Raw genomic sequence first — 19,971 nt, forward strand, 5'->3', positions numbered from 1 at the left:
GGCGAAAGGCGCCCACATGAAGAGGATCAGTTTCGACTACCGATTGATTAAAAGTCAATTTAACTTTATAAGGCCTCCAGCCAAGCACAACCTCACGCTACCTGTGCGCCTCCTGCTGTCCGGTTTCAGCTCAATACCAAGTCCAAACACCCGCGTCTGATGTTGAAACCGTCAGTCTCCCCAGACAAGCAGTGCACACCCGGGCAGCCCAGGCAACTGTGCAGGGAACAGCGTTAACATCTAGTGAGGAGGGGACACCGGCCCCTGGAGCACTTGCCACGGAGCACGCAGGCCACATGCTACGAACCCCTGCAAGCTCACTTGACATCTGTCAGACACGCGATGGAAGGGTCACCGCGGGCGCGCCCTGGATGAGGCACGGGGACCTCCCCGCAGCGAGCACCCGGGTCCCCAGCGGGACGCACACTTCGTGAGGGTGCTCCCTGTTCGGTCGCCGCATCCTGCAGCCCCGCCCGACGATGGCCAGAACTCGGGCAACGTGAGCTGTGTTTTCCGTCTTCAGACCGCCGCGTCACCCCACACTCACGTGCGGTGTCTTCTTCCTGGTGGCGGATACCACTGAGCGTTAAGACCAGCTAGAAAGTAATTCTTTGATGTGAACAACTTGACTTCCACACTCCACAGAGGCATGCGAGTCCATGACGAGAGTAACACAGACCCCGTGGTGGAGGGCACTGGGCCGGGACACCCATGGGAGTGGTCCCACCACCCGGCTTCCACTGCGGCTGGGCAGGATGGCCACCTACACGCCCCAGATTATCAGGTATTTTATTTACATGGACTCCGAGGGAGCCGGGCCGCGGCCCCACACACCGATAAGGACACCGCCATTAAGCGATGAGTCGTTGCAGGGACGAGCTCATTCTGACGTGTGCAAGGGAGGAATCAATAATGAAGGTTAAAGGTCCACTTAATAAAGGTCATTACCAGAACACCTACCCCCATGTTTCTCACAAAGAGACGAGCCAGCTTGCTGGGCCCCCAGGTGGCGGGTGTGCAGGGACGGGCGTGCCTCCTCTGCAGTCAGTCACCTGTGAGGCCGGCGGTGGGTGAAGATCTAATGAGCCGGAAATGCAAACCCTGCTCCGGCCCGCCAGGTGGCTGCGGGCAGGTATGATGTAGGGTGAGGTAAAAGCATCAGGCTTTTCTGCCCTCCCGCCATCAGGATAGATGACGGATCTGCGGTCCTGAATGCAGGCCTGATGGCGGGAACCTGGAGCAGGGGTGGGCCTAGGTAGATGGGATTCACCTGGGCTGAGACTGGGCTTTCAAGGGCCATGTCACGGGGACGCCAGCAGAAGCCGAGAAGAAGAGAAGCAGAAACAGAAGCAGAGTGAACCATGAGAACAGAAAAGCCGAGAGAAGCAGAACCACGAGAGCAGCAGAGACCACCAGAGAGCCCAGAAAGAGTGAAGACTTGCCGGGGCCTCCCGGCCCCCCAGCACCCCTGCCTGCCGTGTACCCGGTAAATCCCAATAAGCCTGAAAAGCCACCGAGGGCTCCAGGACTCCCTCCTTTACCCCGTGTGCTGGATCAGAAAACCTGCCCTGTGGCCTTCGGCCTGAGACGCTTACAGTGAGAAAGACGACCAGACGCCGCACACAAGTCTCATCCTCGACCCGACACAGCCCGCCTACCTGGCCGGGGCAAGCCCAGGCCCCCCAGCACAAGCTCGAGGACAGGCGTCTACACACCAAACCACACTTGATCAAATATCTGTCCTCCCACCCGCCCGACAGCGACACTCCAGGGGCAGAGAACAGCAAGCGCTGGAAAGACAGACAGACCCGGCACGGCCGCACCCCATGCTGGGTCGGAAAAGCGCAGCCTCCGCCTCCGCCTCGCCTGGCAAGCCCAGCCCAGCCAGTCCCCGGGGACTGAACACTCGAATCCACACGGAACCTCTGCACAAATGTCCGCAGCGGCAGCTCACCCAGCCAAAGGGTGGGAGCCGCCCTGTGCATCGGCGTGAGCGGGGGATGGAGGGAGCCGCACGGGGCACGGCCGAGCCACAGCACGAGCGAGCGGGAGACGCCGCCGCGGGAGGCCTCGGCTGTGAATCCCACTGATAACAGGCCAAGCCACAGAGACAGGGCAGACTTGGGCAGCCCAGGCTGAGGGAGGCGGGGGACAGACCGCCCCTGCTGGCGGGTGCGCGGTGTATCTGGGGATGGAAGCGCCCCGGTTGGAAAGTGACGGCGGGACAGCTCTGTGACCACAAGCTCCCGGGGCACGGAGTCTATCGTGATCAAGCTGGTGAGCAGTAATGATCGCATTCACCCATCAACTTACACCTTTTATCAACATGAGGTAGTACCTGTCATCCCGTCAGCGCCCCCATTCCACGGAGTTCACAAAGTACTGCCCCAGCCCCAGGTCCAAGAGCCCCCCCAGAGACACACTGTCCTTACCCGGGACCACAGGGAAGCCGGCACCAAGGGAGCTGCTGCCGGTGCATCCTGCGCTGCAGCAGGGGGGACCAAGCCTGCGCTCAGAGAAGGCAGAGACCGGTGATGGCCCAGGGCGGGAAGGAGGGGCAGTCGGGGGAGACAGTCCTTGCATCTGGAGGGGTTTCTGTAACTGGCTTTCAAAGGCTCGTGTCATTTCATTGCGTAAGAACTTCCCAGGACCTGTCCCTGGGCTTTTTTCATTTAATAAAAGGTCAAACTAAATGTTTGGGAGTGTGGACACAGCCTCGGGTGCACCATGACAGTGGCTGAGCTGCAGAGCTGGGCACCAGGCGCCTGTGGGGCCATGGGGGGCCAGGTGGGCTGCTCCAGATCTGGTGGCCTGGTCTGTAAAACGGGGCGCTGGGCAGGAGTCCGCAGCGGCAGGCTGCGGTGGCAGGAGAGGCAGCAGCCCGGAAGGCGCGTGTGGCTGGACACTGCTCTCACGCTCACCGTGATTCCAGCACGTTTCTAGCCTAGCTGTTTTTGAGTTTTGTCATTCGTGTGCTTTAAGCAAAGACTAGTAGGTTAGGCCTGGAGAAAGCTGCACCAAGCTTCACGAGAAACTGCTCCTTACCCACCTGGAAGGCACAACATAAGAGACCCAGTGAGGCCAGCACGCCTGTCGGTCAGGACCAAGGACATTACCCCAAGAAAGTCAATTAAAGGTGCTGGCCAAACCTGCCATGCACGCTCCAGCCAATACTGCTTCTGGGTCTTCAGCTTCCCGTCTCCTTTGAAAGCCCCACCTGCTTATGACGAGTCAGCTCCACAGGCCCGGACCTGCAGGCACTGTGTATGCCCCTCCAGCCCCTGACCTGGAGGCACTGTGCACGGCCCCCCGCCCCAGCCCTGCAGGCACTGTGCACGACCCCCCAGCCCCCGACCTGCAGGCACTTTGCCCAACCCCCCCAGCCCCGACACAGCCTTCCCTCCATCTGCTGCCCGCCCCAGTATCACCAATGCAGCTCCTACAGAAGTGCTCCCCAGAGCCTGCCATCACCCAGCTCTGCACCCACTGATTCAATGCAGATGCTTGCAACGTGCCAGGGCTGTAACACTGGCTGGAGACTCCGGCACCTCTGCGTCCCCCCAGCCACCTGCCCCTTTCCTGACACCAGAGCGCTCCCCGCAGCCACCCCCACGAGACACTGAGACACTGAGACACTGAGATGCTACTGAGCCACGCGGCTAAAGGTGGTTGAGATGGCAAATCTGATGTTGCATGTTACATGTCGTAAATCATCACAATTTAATTTTTTTTTTTTTTAAATAGAGGCATGTTGTATTTATTTGTTTGTTTGTTTTGTCCATACAAGCACTGGGTACAGTCAGAAGCGCGGGAGGGTGAGAGAATTCACCAGAGCCAGAGCAGGGAGCAGAGCAGGCAGAAGGACCGAAGGACACTGCTGAGGGGAGCAGCGGGCGGCAGGAGAGGTCTGCGCGCCATGTGGGACCCTCCTCCGGTGGCCGGGTAGCAGCCAGGGATCGAACCGGCGCCGCAGAGGCCGCGGGCAGCTTCGCAACCCAGCGCTCAACCGCTGCGCCACCAGGGAGGCCCCACAATTTAAAATTTTTTAAATTATTTTTTAAAAGTACTCAATTTCATCAAAAGACAATATAAAAATGGAAACCATGTTACAAACTAGGAAAAGTATTTTATGCATATGTGCAATGGGTAAAGAATTTAAATACAAACCATAGAGAGGACCTCTAAAAATCAATGAGAAAAAGACAATTTTCTTAAACAAGGAGAAACAGGAAGAAGCAACTCACACTCAGTTACAAAAGGCCGAGAACCACAGAGACACACAGCAGGCTCGGCGTTCAGGAACAAGAAAAGAGAAACCCCAAAACGCCTTTTCATACCCAGAGCCTGGCTAACATGTGCCACTGGACAACTGTGGGCGCTGCGAGGCTGTGACCCCCACTCTGGCCTGCGGGGGAGGGCAGACCACCCCGGGAGGCCACAAGCGCCTTTGCCGGCCACGAGTTCCGGCCATGGAAGCGTCAACCCTCGAGAGACACTGGGCTCTGGCGCGGACGGGGCCCTCAAGGCGGCTCTGGTCAGCAGTGGGAAGGAAGCGGGAAGGCGGCCAGATGGACAGGATGAGCCATGCGGGCCCAGCGCTCCTGTGGCCGCAGCCGGTCGGCACAGACATGCCCGCAGCGCGCTGTGGCCGATACCAGGCTCGAAGGGAAACACACCTTGAGCTGCATCTGTCAAGGTCAAAAGTCAAAGCTGAGCAAAATTAAACATAATGTTGGTTAAAAATACATAATTTGTGGTTACTGAAGAAAAGCAAGGAAATGATAAAGCCCAGATTCCAAAGTCTTGGCAGTCTTGGCCAAGTTTTCCGGAGTTGCAAAGTTGGGGCGGGGGGCACCCCATTCTCTACAAGCACATAGGGTTGTGTCTCCTGCAAATCTGTTTTTTTAAATAAACTACCCCAAAAAGGGAAGATGAATTAGTACAAAAAGCTCTAAAAATAAGTCAAGAACTTTAGCAGAAGGGAAGAAAAAGAAAGAACTAGATTCCCTCAATATCATTAGCTTAAACTCTATTTTCTAGAGAACAATGGACTAATTTCTAGACAGCCGCTTAAACTTGAAGTCATCGATAGTACTGGCCAAATGTCAGGAAATCTTAGGTGTGGCTGCCAAGTATGTCGAAGGCTTCCTGCTGCGGAGCCAAACCTGCAGGCCTCAGCCAGGCGCTGCACGGCGGGGGTAGCTCACAGGACCATGGGTCGGGCAGGAAGGGCCGGGCGGGGGAGAGACCTGGGAGAAGATGAAAGGGCAGCTCCATCACTGCAGCCCACTGGCCACCCCTCCCACCCAGCTTCCCTCCCAGAAAGAACAGCGCCAGGGCGCACGCTGTCTGCGCGGTTCCGATACACGGACAGCTCTGCAGGGAAGCAAGGCCTCCGGCGGCTCCAGGCATCCAAGCAGAGCCCGAATGTCCAGCTGCCGACCGGCCTTGCTGGCCCGAGAGGAGACACAGGCCTGGCGCAGACCCAACGCTCCCTGTGTCCTGCTCCAACTTCCATCCCCAGTAATCCCAGAAAGGGCACATCTGTCTGGCTCTCAGCTTCCTTATCATGTGAACCAGTCCCACAGGCTGCTACTGTGCGCTGCTGAAAGCGGTGGGCGCCCTCCCAGCCAGGCCTGCCCTGAGCGCTGGGCTCACAAGTGCAAGGGCTCCTGACTCAGCATTTCCGCTTCATAGTCCAAGGGCATCACACTCCCCCAGCACGGGGAACCTCCACGCTCGCCCCTTCCCACGCTCCCAAAGCCGCAGCCCTTCCGTCCCATCCCACCCACCGCCAGCCAGGCCAGCCCCCAGCAGTGGCCCCCAGCCAGTCCCATCATCCCATGCCTGTACCCACAGTGGACAGCTCAGGATGGTGCCTTCCAGGGGACGACTTGGGGTCTGGGGGAGTCAGGGGTTTTGCAGGGAGAACCTGGCAGGCAGCCTCAGAGAGCTGATGAGGGTGTCTGCACCAGAGGCCTCCTCCTAAGACCCGCTGCCTGGACCAAGTGCAAGGAAAGCACAGATCAACCCTGGGGCCCTGAAGGTGCCAGCTCCACCAGCTGGGGGGCCTCCAGAGTCAGGAGTCTCCATCAGAGGCTGGTGTCCGCCCCCTGCTATTTCCAGTGGTCAGCGAGCACGCAGACAGCCCAGGCCAGCCTTGTTTCTGAGCAGCAGAAGAATACAAAGACCACCCACCGTTCATCTTTATTGCTCATGTGTGCATGCTAACTTTCAGCTATTCACAAACATTCTACATTTAACTTGGAGTAAAATGACCTAGATGATTTACATATTAATATTTATCAGTTAGGACATACAGCGTGCCTGTTCGTGCAAGGGTAGAATGATGTCATGGCTGGAGAACAGGAGAACAGATGCATGAAAATGCGCATGGAGACATTTATTTAACATTCACTTGGCAATTTTAAGAACATTAATCCTTTGCATCAAATGTCTACAAATTCTAAGTAAATAATGGATTATATTATTCTATAAATCTATTACTCATAATAGAACATAAAAACAAAATAACCTTGAAGAACACTATTCAATTTTCAGTTTTTTAGTTCCACATAAGTAGTGAGATATGACCCTTCTTTAATGAAAAAGCTTTGGGAATTCTATACATCTTGTGCAAATGATTTAAAAGCAGAATAATCAGCTTCTCAACTACAAGGAGAAAAATCTTAAACTGACACACGATGGTATCCACATTGAATCACACAAACATAATAAAAATACACAAGAATATGAAGAGAAAAAGGAAGAACTGGGCTATGCCAACATACTGTGTTCTCACTTTGAACCTAAAGTCAATGATCTTCCTCATAGGATATTTTAAGAGAATTCCCATCTGCTTTGCATCTATGAAAGGAAACAAATATCTGCAGAAATGAGTCAAGGACACTGTCCGGCATTTCAGGAGTTCCAGAAGACACAATATTTCTTGAGATTGTCCCGGGCAGTGCCCGCTGACTCCAGGCTGACCACAACACCCGCCACAGACATCTGTCCAAAAGCCTGACGGGCAGCCTGATTAAACAGCCCACGCGGACGGCGCGTGTCCAGCACTGACCCTGTCCCCCGGTTGTGCTTCTTCTCACACCTGCTCCCTCCCCGGGCAGCAGAGCAGCCTCCGCTGGGTCACGAGCCTGGGCACTCGGGATACGACTGGTGGCTCCTACCACTGCCCCAATTGTACAACTTGGAAAGCGTGCTTATTGCAGAGTCAGCAGTTTTACTTTTAATACATATCAGAAATAATACAGACATAAAGCAATACATCTTTAAACCAAGTATATCAACACTACAGCACCGTGGAGGGTGGCCCTGGGGACCTGACCCTGCAGAGCAGCAGGGCAGGCAAGGCTCCCGGGGGCACCGGGTGTTCACTCACCGGCCCACGATCTGGAGGGGTAAGGATCACCAGAGGTGCAGGGTGTGAATACGTAATTTACTAAAGCATCCAAGCATGTGAAAAAGAACGGAATGTCCCCCTGAGCCGAAAGGCTTATTTAGTCCACCTCCGCCCACTCCAGAAGGGCCCCCGAGATGGCGGACCCCCACGAGGACCGTCACCCAGAGAAGAGCTGCCCCCAGCTCTCCGTTCAGTAGTAGCCAACAACTGCCCACCCAGATGTCCCAGGCAAGGTTTACTCCACCAGAGTGGCTGGCAGCGGAGGCAGAGCCCAGGGAGGGCCACTGTGCAGGCCGCGCCAGGCAGAGGACACAGTGAGCCATTCCCTGAACCCACAGCTCCCGACACTGAGAGGCCAGCCTGCTCCTGCGGCCTCTGCTGAGCCCACGCCCGGATCTGAACTGCTAGAACCTTCTTTTGATTTATATCAGCTACTCACCAGCCTGCCCACCCCTCTCAAATCCCTGTGACCAAAGTCTCGTCCAAGCCAGCCCACCCACCGATACTTACCGAAGGAGGGAGCCTGCCACGCTCTCCTCCGCACACTCTTTCCCCAGCTGCAAGAGGCAATTCCACACACGAGGCCAGGGAATGTATCTTTCAAGATCTGCGGTCCATGACAGCTGGCCTTGTTCTCTCCTAGATGACCCCAGGGTGCGGGCAGCCCGCTCTGCTCTGCCCGCTCCACTCTGCCCACTACAGACCCAGAGCCGGCGCTGGGCCTCTGCGCCAACCTGCCCGCCCGCCTCCTGCTGCGCCTCCGGCCACAAGCCAAGCTCCAGCAAAGAGGATGCGAGAGGAGGTGACACACCACGCCCTTTTGGTCAGCAACCATGGCCGCTGGCCCCCGGCAGTCTCCGTGGTCTGGCAGTCTGGTGGCCGGAACAGCAGCGGCAATATCACCCGTGAGCCTTGCCAATTGCCAGGCCCACGCAGCTGGAGGGTTCAGAAACTAACACCAAAAAGCCAGCAGCTTCAAGAGGAAGGGCCATGCCCTGAGCATGGTGGCCTGAGGCCAAGGCCCCAGGGAGCAGAACCAGGGGTGGAAGGAACCGGGTCTCTGTGTGCTGCAGAGGGGGACCATCCAGCAGCCAGGCCATCTGCATCACGACAGTCATATGAGAAAAGCAAACCTTGATGATCTTCCCGTCACTAAGTGCCTGGGCCGCTCCGAGGCAGCCCCTACTGGAGCTGAGCCCCTCCTGACACTCACTGGCTGCGACACTGGGCCCGGCTCTCCCCACGACACTGGAATCCGAGTGCGGCGGCACTGGCTCCCCGCATCCTGGGCTGAGGCACCTACTTAGCCCTCCTAGCGTCCCCACCCAACTCCTAATGTCTGCGTGATACTGAAAGCCCGTCAACGGCCACGCACAGCGACGCCCAGAGCGCCCTCGGTCACTGGGGCTGGACAAGCAGAATGCAGCCCGCGCGGGAGGCCTGTCCTCTCCGCCCAGCACCAGCCGGTCTCCCAACTCCAGGCCAGCCAGGGTCTCAAGCTGACCGCACCCCCCCACCCCCCGCCCCGTCTGCACCTGAGCTAGCCCCACGGCACAGCGCACCGACCAACAGCCCCACCCAGCCCTGGCCGTGGGCCAGGCCCCTTTCTTCTGCCCTCTGCAGGAGCCGACACCCCACACTCACCAGGCGTGGAGCCAGGGACAGGCAGGGAGGAGCAGGCTCTCACAGCCACCCTCTCCAGGTTCCCGCCTTCAATGAAATCAGTGCCAAAAGGGACCCAACCCCAGACCCGCCCTCCGGCTCCACTCCAGGCCACTGTCTTTGCTGGAAAAAATCCCAAACAGAATTAAGAAAAAAAAAATTTACAAAAACTTACTCAAATGTCACCTGTCGAGGACCAAGTCCTAACCCAGCTCCTCTACAGATGACTTCACAGACCCACGCGGTGAGACTGACTGTGACAGAGCCTTCCCGGGGCAGCGTATTTCCCACGGATTTGATTTTCTACGCCTCAAAAACAAACTAGCTCTTTAAAAAATTCATCCCTCCCATTCACACTGAAAATTGTAATGAACTTAGAGAACACCCAAAATTCTACTCTTCTGTTCTGATTAGTTTATCATTCAAATCTCAATGTTGTGAGGTCAATTTACCAAGATTTTTCTTTGCTAGGAGGCTTTAAAGGTATTTTCCAAGAACAGAAGAGACACTCTCCTGCGCTAGGAAACGGATAGGGATGCCATTATAGGACCACGAGTATAACCTTGGAACAGGGCCCCTCTGCTATCTCCAAGGGCACGGACTCCAGCCATTGCCCCTCGGCGAGACTTGGGCCCCAGACGGCCGGTGGCGGCTGCCCCTGGCGTGCGGCCCGCGGGAGCAGCTGTGCCGGCGGGGCGGAGACCGGCCGGGGAGGGGCACGCGGACACGCCCAGGGGCACACTGCAGGCTGCACTTGACTCCAAAGTCTGAGCATTATCACACAAGTCAACATACACTTGAAAAAAAAAAAAAAGAAGAATTGATAGGGGCTCATGAGGCCATCAAGGCCCTGCAGACGCTACTTTACCCTCCACTCGCTAGAAGCGGGTCTTTGTCACATGCCCTACAATAGCCTGACAGCAGCAGCCAATTAATAACTGCACTAGTGGATGTGCACAATGAATAAAATGATAGTAGTGTGGCATTCCAAACTCCCCACTCTAACGCAGTGTTATCTTTCAAGATTATTTCCAAGATGAAAAAAATGAGTGAGATAAATTTTAATTTAAAACTGTCAGCCGTTGAAGGATGAAATTACTAACTGAAGAAATGTAAGAACTGCACCGCCACCAGCGCAGGCTGCAGTCCAGCCCTGGACGGTGCTGACCATCCTGCTCGAGTCAGAGCCTGGCTTGTCAACAGCCCTCGAGTCTCAGAGCAGAAAGGGGAACTTGAGTCTGGAGCGGAGTCGCTGCCCACTGCCTGTGGCCCATCAGTTAAGTCTGGCTGGGTGTGCTGTTCAGGCTTACAGAGAAAAGAGAATTTTAGCCATAAATGTAGAAGACCTTATTTGCACCAATAATTCAGATTTCCCTGCACTGCCAGCGGGGTAGGGGGCAGGAGAGGCCCACGGCAGGTGCAGGACTGCGGGGTGCTGGCGGAGGGTGCTGTGCTCACAGGCCTGTGCGCAAGTGTGCACCTGTATCCCAAAGTCACCATGCAGCGTTGTAACCCACTTCCTCAACAAAAATGATATAGCTGAAATAGTAATAAAAAAGTCCATTCAAATTAAGAAACATACAAATTCAGATTTGTGACTTCCCTTAAAAAATAAGCTCCAGAAACCATCAGTAGAGTGAGCAGGGTTGCCCCGTGGCCACGCTGTCCCCACCTCAGATGTCCCCACGCGGCATCTGCAGGGACACCCGCTCTTGGCCCCTGCCTGGTCCGCAGGGCAGGGGAACAAGGGTTGACACAGGCGTTCCCCGCTTCCCCAGCCACGGCCTGGTCAGATGAGCCACGCTGTGTCATCAACAGCAGCTCTCAGGGCTGTTCACAAAGCCAAATGCTGGGCTCCGGCGCCTCTCCTTCCAGGCAATTAATTTCTGGAACTCAACTGCAAGTCTTCACATTTATCTATGAAACTTGATACTGTAAATTGAGATCCATTCAATCCAGTTACTTATTGAGCACCCGGGAGACAAGTGGTTTTGCAACCAGTAGCTTTGCAAAAGGCAGAGCCTCTCACTCCCCTCCGCGTCAGCAAGGTGAGTGTCACGGGGTGTCTCTCATGTCTTGTAATTCCAGCTATAATTTAGTTTCAAAAATAAAATGAAAGGTTGAGACCTCTGGGCCTATGTGTGTAATCAGGGAGCTGTTTATTTTAATGTACGCGGCCCCGAGCATCTTAAGTTCATGTACAATTACTCGCGCCACGACTCTGACCTTCCACAACCTCCTTTAGAACAGACAACCTGCCAAACTAAAAGCCATTTCTGTGGGATTCAAACAGAAAGGAGGTTCCGTCTGTCCTCCGCCCAGGCAGGAGCCGCGAGCCCTCCCAGTGGGCGTCTCGGGGAGCGAGGCCCATGGCCGCGGTGGCCAGGTGTTCTGGCTCTGCTTGTCCACAGCTCACAGGGCACCGCTGCCCTGAGCTGTCGGGGCTGTGCTGAGGCACTCACCGCTGCTTCCCGAAGCCAGGCCTCCCGGGCTTGGCTGGTCGGGACCTGCAAGACAAGACAGGTCCCAAGAGGCTCTCTGGAGGTCTCCCCGGAAAGGACAGCAATGCCCTGTGCCGTGTGGACTAAGGTGCGGTGCAGTCCACAGGCTCTTGGCGTGGCGTCTCCTGACGACACTGATCACGCCTCTTCCCAGTCGCTCTCGGTTCAGCTCCGCCCCGACGTGCGGCCGTCCAGCTGCGCACAGGCACCTCCAAGGAGACTGTGTCCCCTCTGGAGTCCTCAGTCCCATCCCCGCCAACTCTGCAACGCTGTGCACTTCTTTTAAGTAACCCTCTTGAAGAAATAAAGGTCAGAAAGGTGTCCGAAGGAGCCAGGCGGCCCTTCACTGCCCTCACCAGCAGAGACGCCCACTCCCAAGGCCTCCCCCAGCAGATCAGCGGGAGACGGTGCAGGGCGCACGCCGGGAAGCAGGGTCCAGGGGGGTCACCACGAATCTCCCACTCTCTGCCCTCCTGTCCGGGAGGTGCGGGACAGTGAGAGAGAGTGGAAAAGCCGAGTGTTGCGGGAGCAGGACCCTCGGAGCCAGGAGCCAGCAGCTCCGTCTGCGGGCCCCCTGGCCAGGAGCCTCCCCGCGACCAACCCCCAAGCAGCTGTGCTCCCGAAAGCCTGGAAACCACCCCACTGGACACAGCCACGATCCTCTTCACAGCTGCACATCTGGCACACTGACACGCAGTCACGTGTGACATGGGGCCAGGTGGCGGGCCAGCAGGCAGCGAGGACCCTGAGGGACCGGCGGAAGCTCACACAACACGGTCCTCCACCATGCCTGGAAAAGCACCTCGGCCCTCGCCCATGTCCCACAAGGACCGCACATTCACCACGTGCCGCCCCAACCCGCACCACCCCCCTCAGCTAACTAACCTGCACCACCTCCGCGAGCCAACCGACACCAGCTGTCAGACTAACTTGTACCACCTCTGCGGTGCTGACCAGGCTGTGCAAGGCGGGGCCCGCCACCTGCTCGTCCAGCTGAGCAGGAAACAAGCTCGCTGAAGGCCAGCCAGCGTCAAGGCCACAGAGCTAGTGACAAGCGGAGGCTGAGCCAGTTCCCGCCCCTCATCACAGTCCCGCTTACCCCAACACACTCCACGCCGCGGATGGGCCTAGCAGGTCACAAACATGAGGGGAGGCCCCCGTTCCTCAGGGACGTGGAGCCCGCAGGAAACTGAGTGCACAGGAGCTGGCGGTGGCGAGGGCCGGGAGGAAGCCCCAGGGCCTCCTCGACGAGGGCTGCCAAACCACCTGGACCAGGACCGAGGTGCTGTGCCCGCCTCTGAGCTGGAAGGGCGCCAACAAGCAGCCATCGAAAGGGGGCAAATGTCCCCACTAACTCCTTTCTAAGAAAGATGCACCCGGGGGTCCAGCGAGGCGACGGCAGAGTGAAGACACCCCCTCGGCCCTCCACATGTCTACACCCAAATCACAACCGAACAACAGCCCAAGGATGGACGGACGAGCGCCCGGGCACAGGGGCGGCGGGGAGGGCAGGGAAGTTGCGGTTACGCTGTGTTTAGAGCAACTCACGGCAGCGCCACCCGAGAGGGGTTGCCACCTTCCTGCTGGGGCACTGGTCCAAGTCAGGGACTTCAAAAACTGGGGTCTGTACTGGAGAAGGAGGTACAGGAGCAGGAGCCAAACCTGCCACACCGTGGGGGTCGCCTGTCTCCCCGGCAAGAGGCACCTGTGTGCCTGAGGCCGGGCGAGGCCAAGACTGGCTCCCCACCAGGGCCGCCAGGGCACATGGCGGGTCACTCTCCAGATCCAGGTCACAGGCCCAGGGTGCAGCCGCACTGCATCCTGCCAAGGAGGAGACACGTTAACTGTTTTAAGTGTTTCAGGCAAACACTTAAAAGCTACACCCCATTTTCATTTCCACACCTGATGAAATAAAGAACCCTTTCAAAATGCAGGCACGGAAGAGAGAGGACGGGGCGAGCACGCGGAGCTGCCCACAACTGGTGTGTCCCTCAGGCAGCAGAATGAGGAGCCCCTGCGGCCTGGTCCCCCGCGGGGGCCTGGTCCCCCTTGGGGCTCTGCTCCCATGCCCTCTGCTCCTCCAGTCCCAGCGGCGCAGGCGCCAGGGGCAGTATGATCCCTCATTGATGCCCACAAACCTGCCCCGATCTTAGTAAATCACCTAAAGCCTCCTTGGTTACCTACTTCACTCCATCTCCCACCAGAACCCTGCCTGATACCCGTAACAGTAAGCGAAATACAAATGCCAGAACAGAGCCAAATCCCAAACACTTCTGTGGTACCAATAAGAAAACAGCCACATCAGACGGGAGTTGAAAAAAGATGAACACGCAAGAGGCGGGCCTGGGAAGGCCAGGATGGACGAGGGCAGAAGGAAGGGCACCTGGCTAAGGCCTGCCCCACGCCCCACCCCTCATCCTGTCTCTTCAGACAGCAGCTCCCCCCACACCCCACACCCCCACACAAGCACTTACCAGGTCACTGGAAAGCTCAGCCCAAGCGCCCGCCCAGGGCCAGGCACCTGCCGCACTCGCAGACGTCGGGCAGGCCCACCTGCTCCCCTGTTGCCTGTGGTTTTGATGATTTCCAGGAAAGTCATCCTGAAAATCAACGCCAACAGAGATGGCGCTCCTTGTGCTTGCGGGGCAGTCAGAACACCGGAGCATTTTTAAAGCGGGACAAAGAACTCCTGGAGCAGCCAGGAAGCAGAAAAACCACTTTAGGACTCCAAATTCAAAACTCAACGTTAATCCGACTTTAATCACATGACCGAGCCCGAGCGGCACACGTCCCCTCCTGAAGGGCCGAGCTCCAGATTAGACGTGGAGGGCAGATGAACAGATGTCAGCCACGCAGACGGAAACCCCGTCCAGCAGGAGCTCACAATGTGTAAAGACGGGGCCACGTCCCACGTGCACAGGGTCAGCACCTCCCGCGGGGCCCTGAGCCCTGAGCCCCCCACAGGAGGCGCCACGTATCATTCCCTTCATTTCACGGATGAGGAAACTGGGGCTTAAAGAAAAATCCAGTAACTTGCCCAAGAGCCCCAAGGACAGGTCAGAAACCCGAGCCTGTCCCTGCTCCCATGCAAACTCCACGGCGAGGGAAGCGGGGTACATAGCCCCCCACTGCAGCCCCAGCACACCAGGGGTGTTGTCTGCTGCTTCTGATTAAGCAGAAGGACGGTTTCTGCTCTCACTGTTGACAACTTCTTCGAAATGTACTGGTCTGCTTTCCTCCCCAGAGGGTTCACTTAGTTCTCTCCAACCGAGAATTGAGGGCGGCTTCTTCAGTTAATGAAACACGGAACTGTGGAATTTTAAAACTGAGCACAACGCACGTTTATCACGGGAGGGCACCCCTTTCTGTACAGTGACGTGTCCAAAACTAGCTGACTGACAGGTCTAAAATACAGACTCAAGATGTCCCGTCCCACGTGCCTTCCTTCTTAGAAGGAGTCTCTCCAGCAGGGGGGCCCAGCTCTCGGGGCTCTCACTATGAGGACTTATGCTCACTCTGGGATAAAGAGACAGGGACGAAACGGGGTTCCACATCCATATACTGAGGTCCCACCCCTCCCGCACTCAATGCCACTTAAAAGAAAACAAATGCCTGATGTGCCTATCTGGTGGCCGTCCACCTGCTCCTCCTACGTCATTTTCTCAGAGGGCCTCCTCACTCCCCCCCTGTAAAATGGGGCTCAGCAGCAAAAGGAACTGGAGGAGGATTAAAGCAGCTCTGGCTTTCAACAGCCCCTCCCCCCACAATGCCCTTGGTTGGTTGTCTGCATGGTAGGGAGCAGGGGGGGGCACTGGGAGGGTCAATCAACAAATGGGCCCAAAAGAAAACAAGGATTCTAGAAGCTTCCACACTGCTTTCTCCAACACACAACACACGGTTTTCCCCATCCCAACCATTCCCACCAGCGCTTCAGTGACTGGTGAATTCATTCTCTCTTCTCTCCAAAAACTACTGGCAAACCAGATCTAAATGACGATCTACAGAAAGTATTTGCCATGTCAAATCATAGATTAAAGCTGACCTTTTATTCAAGTGCTTAATACCATATATAAAATACATTTTTACTTTATTCATATTATAGCTTCAAAATATACATGAAAAAAGGCCTCCCTGGTGGCACAGGGGTGATAGTCTCGGCGCTATCAAGCTATCGGCAGCCACTGCAGCCTGAGTTGGTCCCCAGCCCGGGAGCTGACCCACATGGCGCGGCAGACCTCTCCTGTCTCCCCGCTGCTCCCCTCAGCAGTGTTTCAGTCAGTCTGCCTGTTCTGCTCCCCACTCTGTCTCTGGTGAATCCTCTCACACACACTCCCCCCCACCCCGCCCCGGCAACTCTGGCCTACACCCCAGTTCTTGTATGCATATATAAACCCTTTATATATATGTATATATATATATGGCCTCCCTGGTGGCGCAGCAGGTTTAGCGCTGGGTTGCGAAGCTGCCCGCAGCCTCTGCAGCGCCGGTTCGATCCCCGGCTGCTCCCCGGCCACCGGAGGAGGGTCCCACATGGCGCGCAGACCTCTCCTGCCGCCCGCTGCTCCCCTCAGCAGTGTACTTCGGTCCTTCTGCCTGTTCTGCTCCCCGCTCTGGCTCTGGTGAATCCTCTCACCCTCCCGCGCTTCTGACTGTACCCAGTGCTTGTATAAAAAAATAAATAAATCTTCAAATCCTTTAAAAAACATATATATATATATACACACACACACATACACACATGGAGAAACACACACACATATATATCAGCAGCAAAAACACTTCAGGCCTTGAATTTTTCCTGACTACATAAGTTGTTGTAAGGATTCAATTAAATAATACCAGGCATGTGGAAGAGATGTGGAACTAGAAGGTGTTACATTATAATTACGACCTGACTTTGCAGGATTAGTAACCTAACAGGTTGCAGGCTGGCCCCCACCCAGTTTTTTCTCCCTCCTCCCAACCTTTCAGATGTCCTGGGTCTCCCTCGTGGCCCTCCCCTGCCCCCAACAGGACAGGGGCCACGCTCAGGACAGCTGGTGCGTGCACAGACCTCTCGTCCCCAACTGGCCCTCTGCCAAGGTTGCCATCCTGGGCACCCATCACAGGGAAATGCACCTCCAGCCTCACGGTCACCACAGCATCGTGGGAAATAAGAAAATGGTTCAGGGGGGACAGGAGACAGAAGGGGGCTGGGCAGGAGCTGCAGCCTCTTAGAACGCCTAGAGAAAGCAAATGACGGCCAGTGCAGGAGGAGACGGGGTAGAAACAAAACAGAAAAAGAGGTTGATCTGGTACAGGTAATTAGTATTTTCTCTGACTTGGAACTCACTTTGGGGTCTTTTAAAAAATTCACCACATCAGCAGCTACCAAAGAACACAGCAGGGTCTCGGCCACCTGAGGGCACTGGACGGCACGCCCGGGCCAGGGCTTCTGCAGGAGCTGACCGTGTCCAGGCCCTCCCACCACCACCCAGCCTCCACCCCTCCGCGGCTCCCCGGACACCGCGGCCCTGCGCGAGGCCCAGAGGGGAGCTCCAGACGCCAGCTATCGCCTACCTCAAAGCAATACTTCACCTCGCTGGATACTAGATTTTCTATTTTTATCTCAATTTAAAGTCTCCTGAACAAATACTACGGTTACCACAAGGTCACTGGATTTCTGAGGAAAGATAAAACCACCGGAGCCCTAAGGAAGAAGATCTTCTGCCTCTCGCCTCGCTGGCCTCCCCAGAGCACGCGCCTCTGCCCCAGGCCGGCCCCGTCCTCCCTGCCCGTCCTCCCCACTCCTGCACGCTACACCCCGTAAGACAGAGAAGCGGGTTGTCCAGCCCCACGGTCCTTCTCCTCCTCTGACATCAAACAACCGCTTTTCTAACTTCCTGAATTTCCAAAACGTTGTTAATTAGCACAGACCAAATTCACATATAACAAGTTATATTTTCACACTTTTCATTTCGGGATTCGTCTTTCTCCTGTTAAATCACACCACTTGATTACAACCAATTCCCAGGCTTTCAACCAGAAACGATTTCTAGGTTACAAAAATTACTTTCTATTCTGCTCAATTTTAAAATAATGGCTAAATGACTACTTATGCATCCAATTTTACAATATGAGTTTTTTTTTTAAGGTTATTCCAAGAGCTTTACCAACAAAAAAATTCAATATTTTTGGTGCCTTGAGTAAAGAATTTATTATCACTAAAAAAAGTTAGGGCTCCTGTGGTGTCAACACCCCGAAGACGGCTTGCAGGAGAGCAAACAAATCAAAACACGACACAGGTGACTGTTCAAAGGCAGCTGCCCCAAGAGAAAGGGGTTGTCCAGGCACATGTCAGGGCCTGCGGAACAGAGGACGGTGGAAATGCGAAGTCCTGTCAGCTGGCCTTGCCGCCCGGTTATTTCAGCTCTGAAAAGAACTTCCTCCGGATGGCTGAGATGTTTGTCACTTTAAAGTTACAAGCTTTACATAAGCTAAAAGGCAGCAGCAGCCTAGGAAAGAAGATAGTCCAGCCAGGTGGGGGGAGAGACCAACACACCTGCCTCCCGAAAATGAACGCAAAGGTGCAGTAAGGCTCCCCCTCGCTACTCATCAGCAAAAAATCTCTGAACAGACACCAGCCCCCCTTGGCTGCGCCCTGGCAGCAACCTGCTGAAGTCGGGGGTGCGATCCACTCGAAGGTCTACCTGGACGGCAGCTCGGAAAAGTGAGAACCAGCCACGGCTGAGGGGAGGGAGGACCCCAAGTCACGGCGAGTAACACAGCGTCTCACGGGGAAGCATCCCTGGCCGGAGGGACCATTCTCCTCCAGGATCAGGCCGCTGCCCGGGCCCGCGGGGCAGGCCTTGCCCGGGAGCCAGAAGTTATGCGCAAAGGGCAGGCGAGGCCTTCAGGCGCCCGGTTCCTGCTGCGTAAATAAATAAATCTTTTTTTTTAAAAAGGAATTCGGGTCCGAGCGGGGCACGCGCCGTGGCGCCCGGGGCGCGGGCTTCTCGGGCAGCCAAGCGCGGCGTCCTGGACGGTCCCGCTGGCGGCCTCGGTCGCGGGGCCTGGGGGCACCTGGGGGCACCTGGGGGGACGGGGCGCCCTGCGTCACAGAGGCCTCGGCAGCGGACGGCACACCTCCCGGGGGCGGGGCGGCCCGGCGGGGACCCTCCGCGGGCACCCCGGACAGGGCACCCCGGACAGGGCACCCCGGACAGCCTCGCGGCGGCGGCTCGGGGCACCGGGCGGGCACGGCCGTTGGGCCCCACCCCCCCGCCCGGCGCGCCGGGACTCCTAAACTTTCCCTCCCGAGCAGAACCGGCGTGGCCCCCCCCCCCCGGCCCCGCGGCCCCCGGCCCCGCAGGGCGCACCGCCGGCGCGGGGGCGAGCCGGGGCGCGCGGCGCCGGGTGGCACTGCCCGGCCGGGCGCGGGGCACCAGCTCCGCCTCCTCCCGCCGCGCTCCCAACTGTTGCCGCCCCGCGGCCGCGCTCGCGCCCCCCGCCCGGCCCGGCCCGGCCCGGCCCCCGCCCCGGCCCCGCCGCCCACCGCCCGCCCCGGCCCTCGGGCCGCCCGGGGCGCAGGGGGCGCGCGCCGGGCAGGGGCCGGGGCCGGCCGGCGGGGCCCCCGCGCGCTCTCCCGGCCCCGCGCCCGCCGCCCCGGGCGCGCACGCCGCTGGGCCGGGCCGGGCCGGGCCGTCGATGCCGGAGCCCCGGCGGCGGGGGCGGGGGGCGCGGGGGGCGCGGGCCGGGGGCGGCCCCGCGTCCAGGGCGGCCCCGGCCCCCCGGCCCGGCCCGGCCCCGCGCGAGGGCAGGCGGGGGGCGGCGCGGGCGGCGGTACCTGGTCGATGGGCAGGCGCACGGCGGCGCTGAGCGGCTGCAGCAGGGTGGAGCCCGTGGTGCTGGAGGGGGCCATGGCGCCGGCGCCCCCGCTGCGCGCCGCCGGCCGGGATGGGGATGCGGCCGGCGCGCCCGCCTGGCCCCCGCGGTCGGAGCGCGGGGCGGGGCCGGGGCGGGGCCGGGGGCGGGGGCCGGCGGGGCCCGCCCCCCGCGCCCGCTCGCGCCCCCGCGCCCGCGCGCCCCCGCCCGCGCCCGCGCGCCCCGCCCCCCGACTTCCAGCAGCTTCCAGCCGCCCCCTCCCCAGCCCGCGCCCTCCGCCAGACAGCCCGGCGGCCCAATGGCGGCGCGGCGCCCCGAGCCCGCAGCCAATCAGCCGGCGCCGGCCCGCCGCGCCCCGCCCCCCGCGCCGGCTCCGGGGCGGCGAGCGGCGGCTGGCGGGCGGGGGGCCGGGCTCCCTCACCCCGCCGGGGGGCCGGGCGGCGAGGGGGCGCGTGGTGCCCCCGGCCGGGCGAGCGGCGTGGGCGGCGCCGTCGAGCGGTCGCTGGGGAGCCGGACAGCGCCTGT

General features: G+C 58.2%; 1 protein-coding gene across 2 annotated transcripts in view; it reads right to left on the minus strand.

Annotated features, from left to right (window-relative positions):
• The window catches only part of MBOAT2 (membrane bound glycerophospholipid O-acyltransferase 2), a gene marked incomplete at its 5' end in the record, with an annotated part of 52,362 nt that extends 32,879 nt beyond the window's left edge, over positions 1-19,483 (minus strand). For both annotated transcript variants that reach the window (XM_084235161.1, XM_084235160.1), the window contains one exon: positions 19,409-19,483. In XM_084235161.1, the coding sequence (XP_084091287.1) occupies positions 19,409-19,483 (75 nt within the window). The remainder of the gene's footprint in view (positions 1-19,408) is intronic.
• Positions 19,484-19,971: the final 488 nt, after the last annotated feature.

This window comes from Talpa europaea (genome assembly GCF_964194135.1).
Source record: "Talpa europaea genome assembly, chromosome: 6".
NCBI classification, from domain to species: Eukaryota; Metazoa; Chordata; class Mammalia; order Eulipotyphla; family Talpidae; genus Talpa; species Talpa europaea.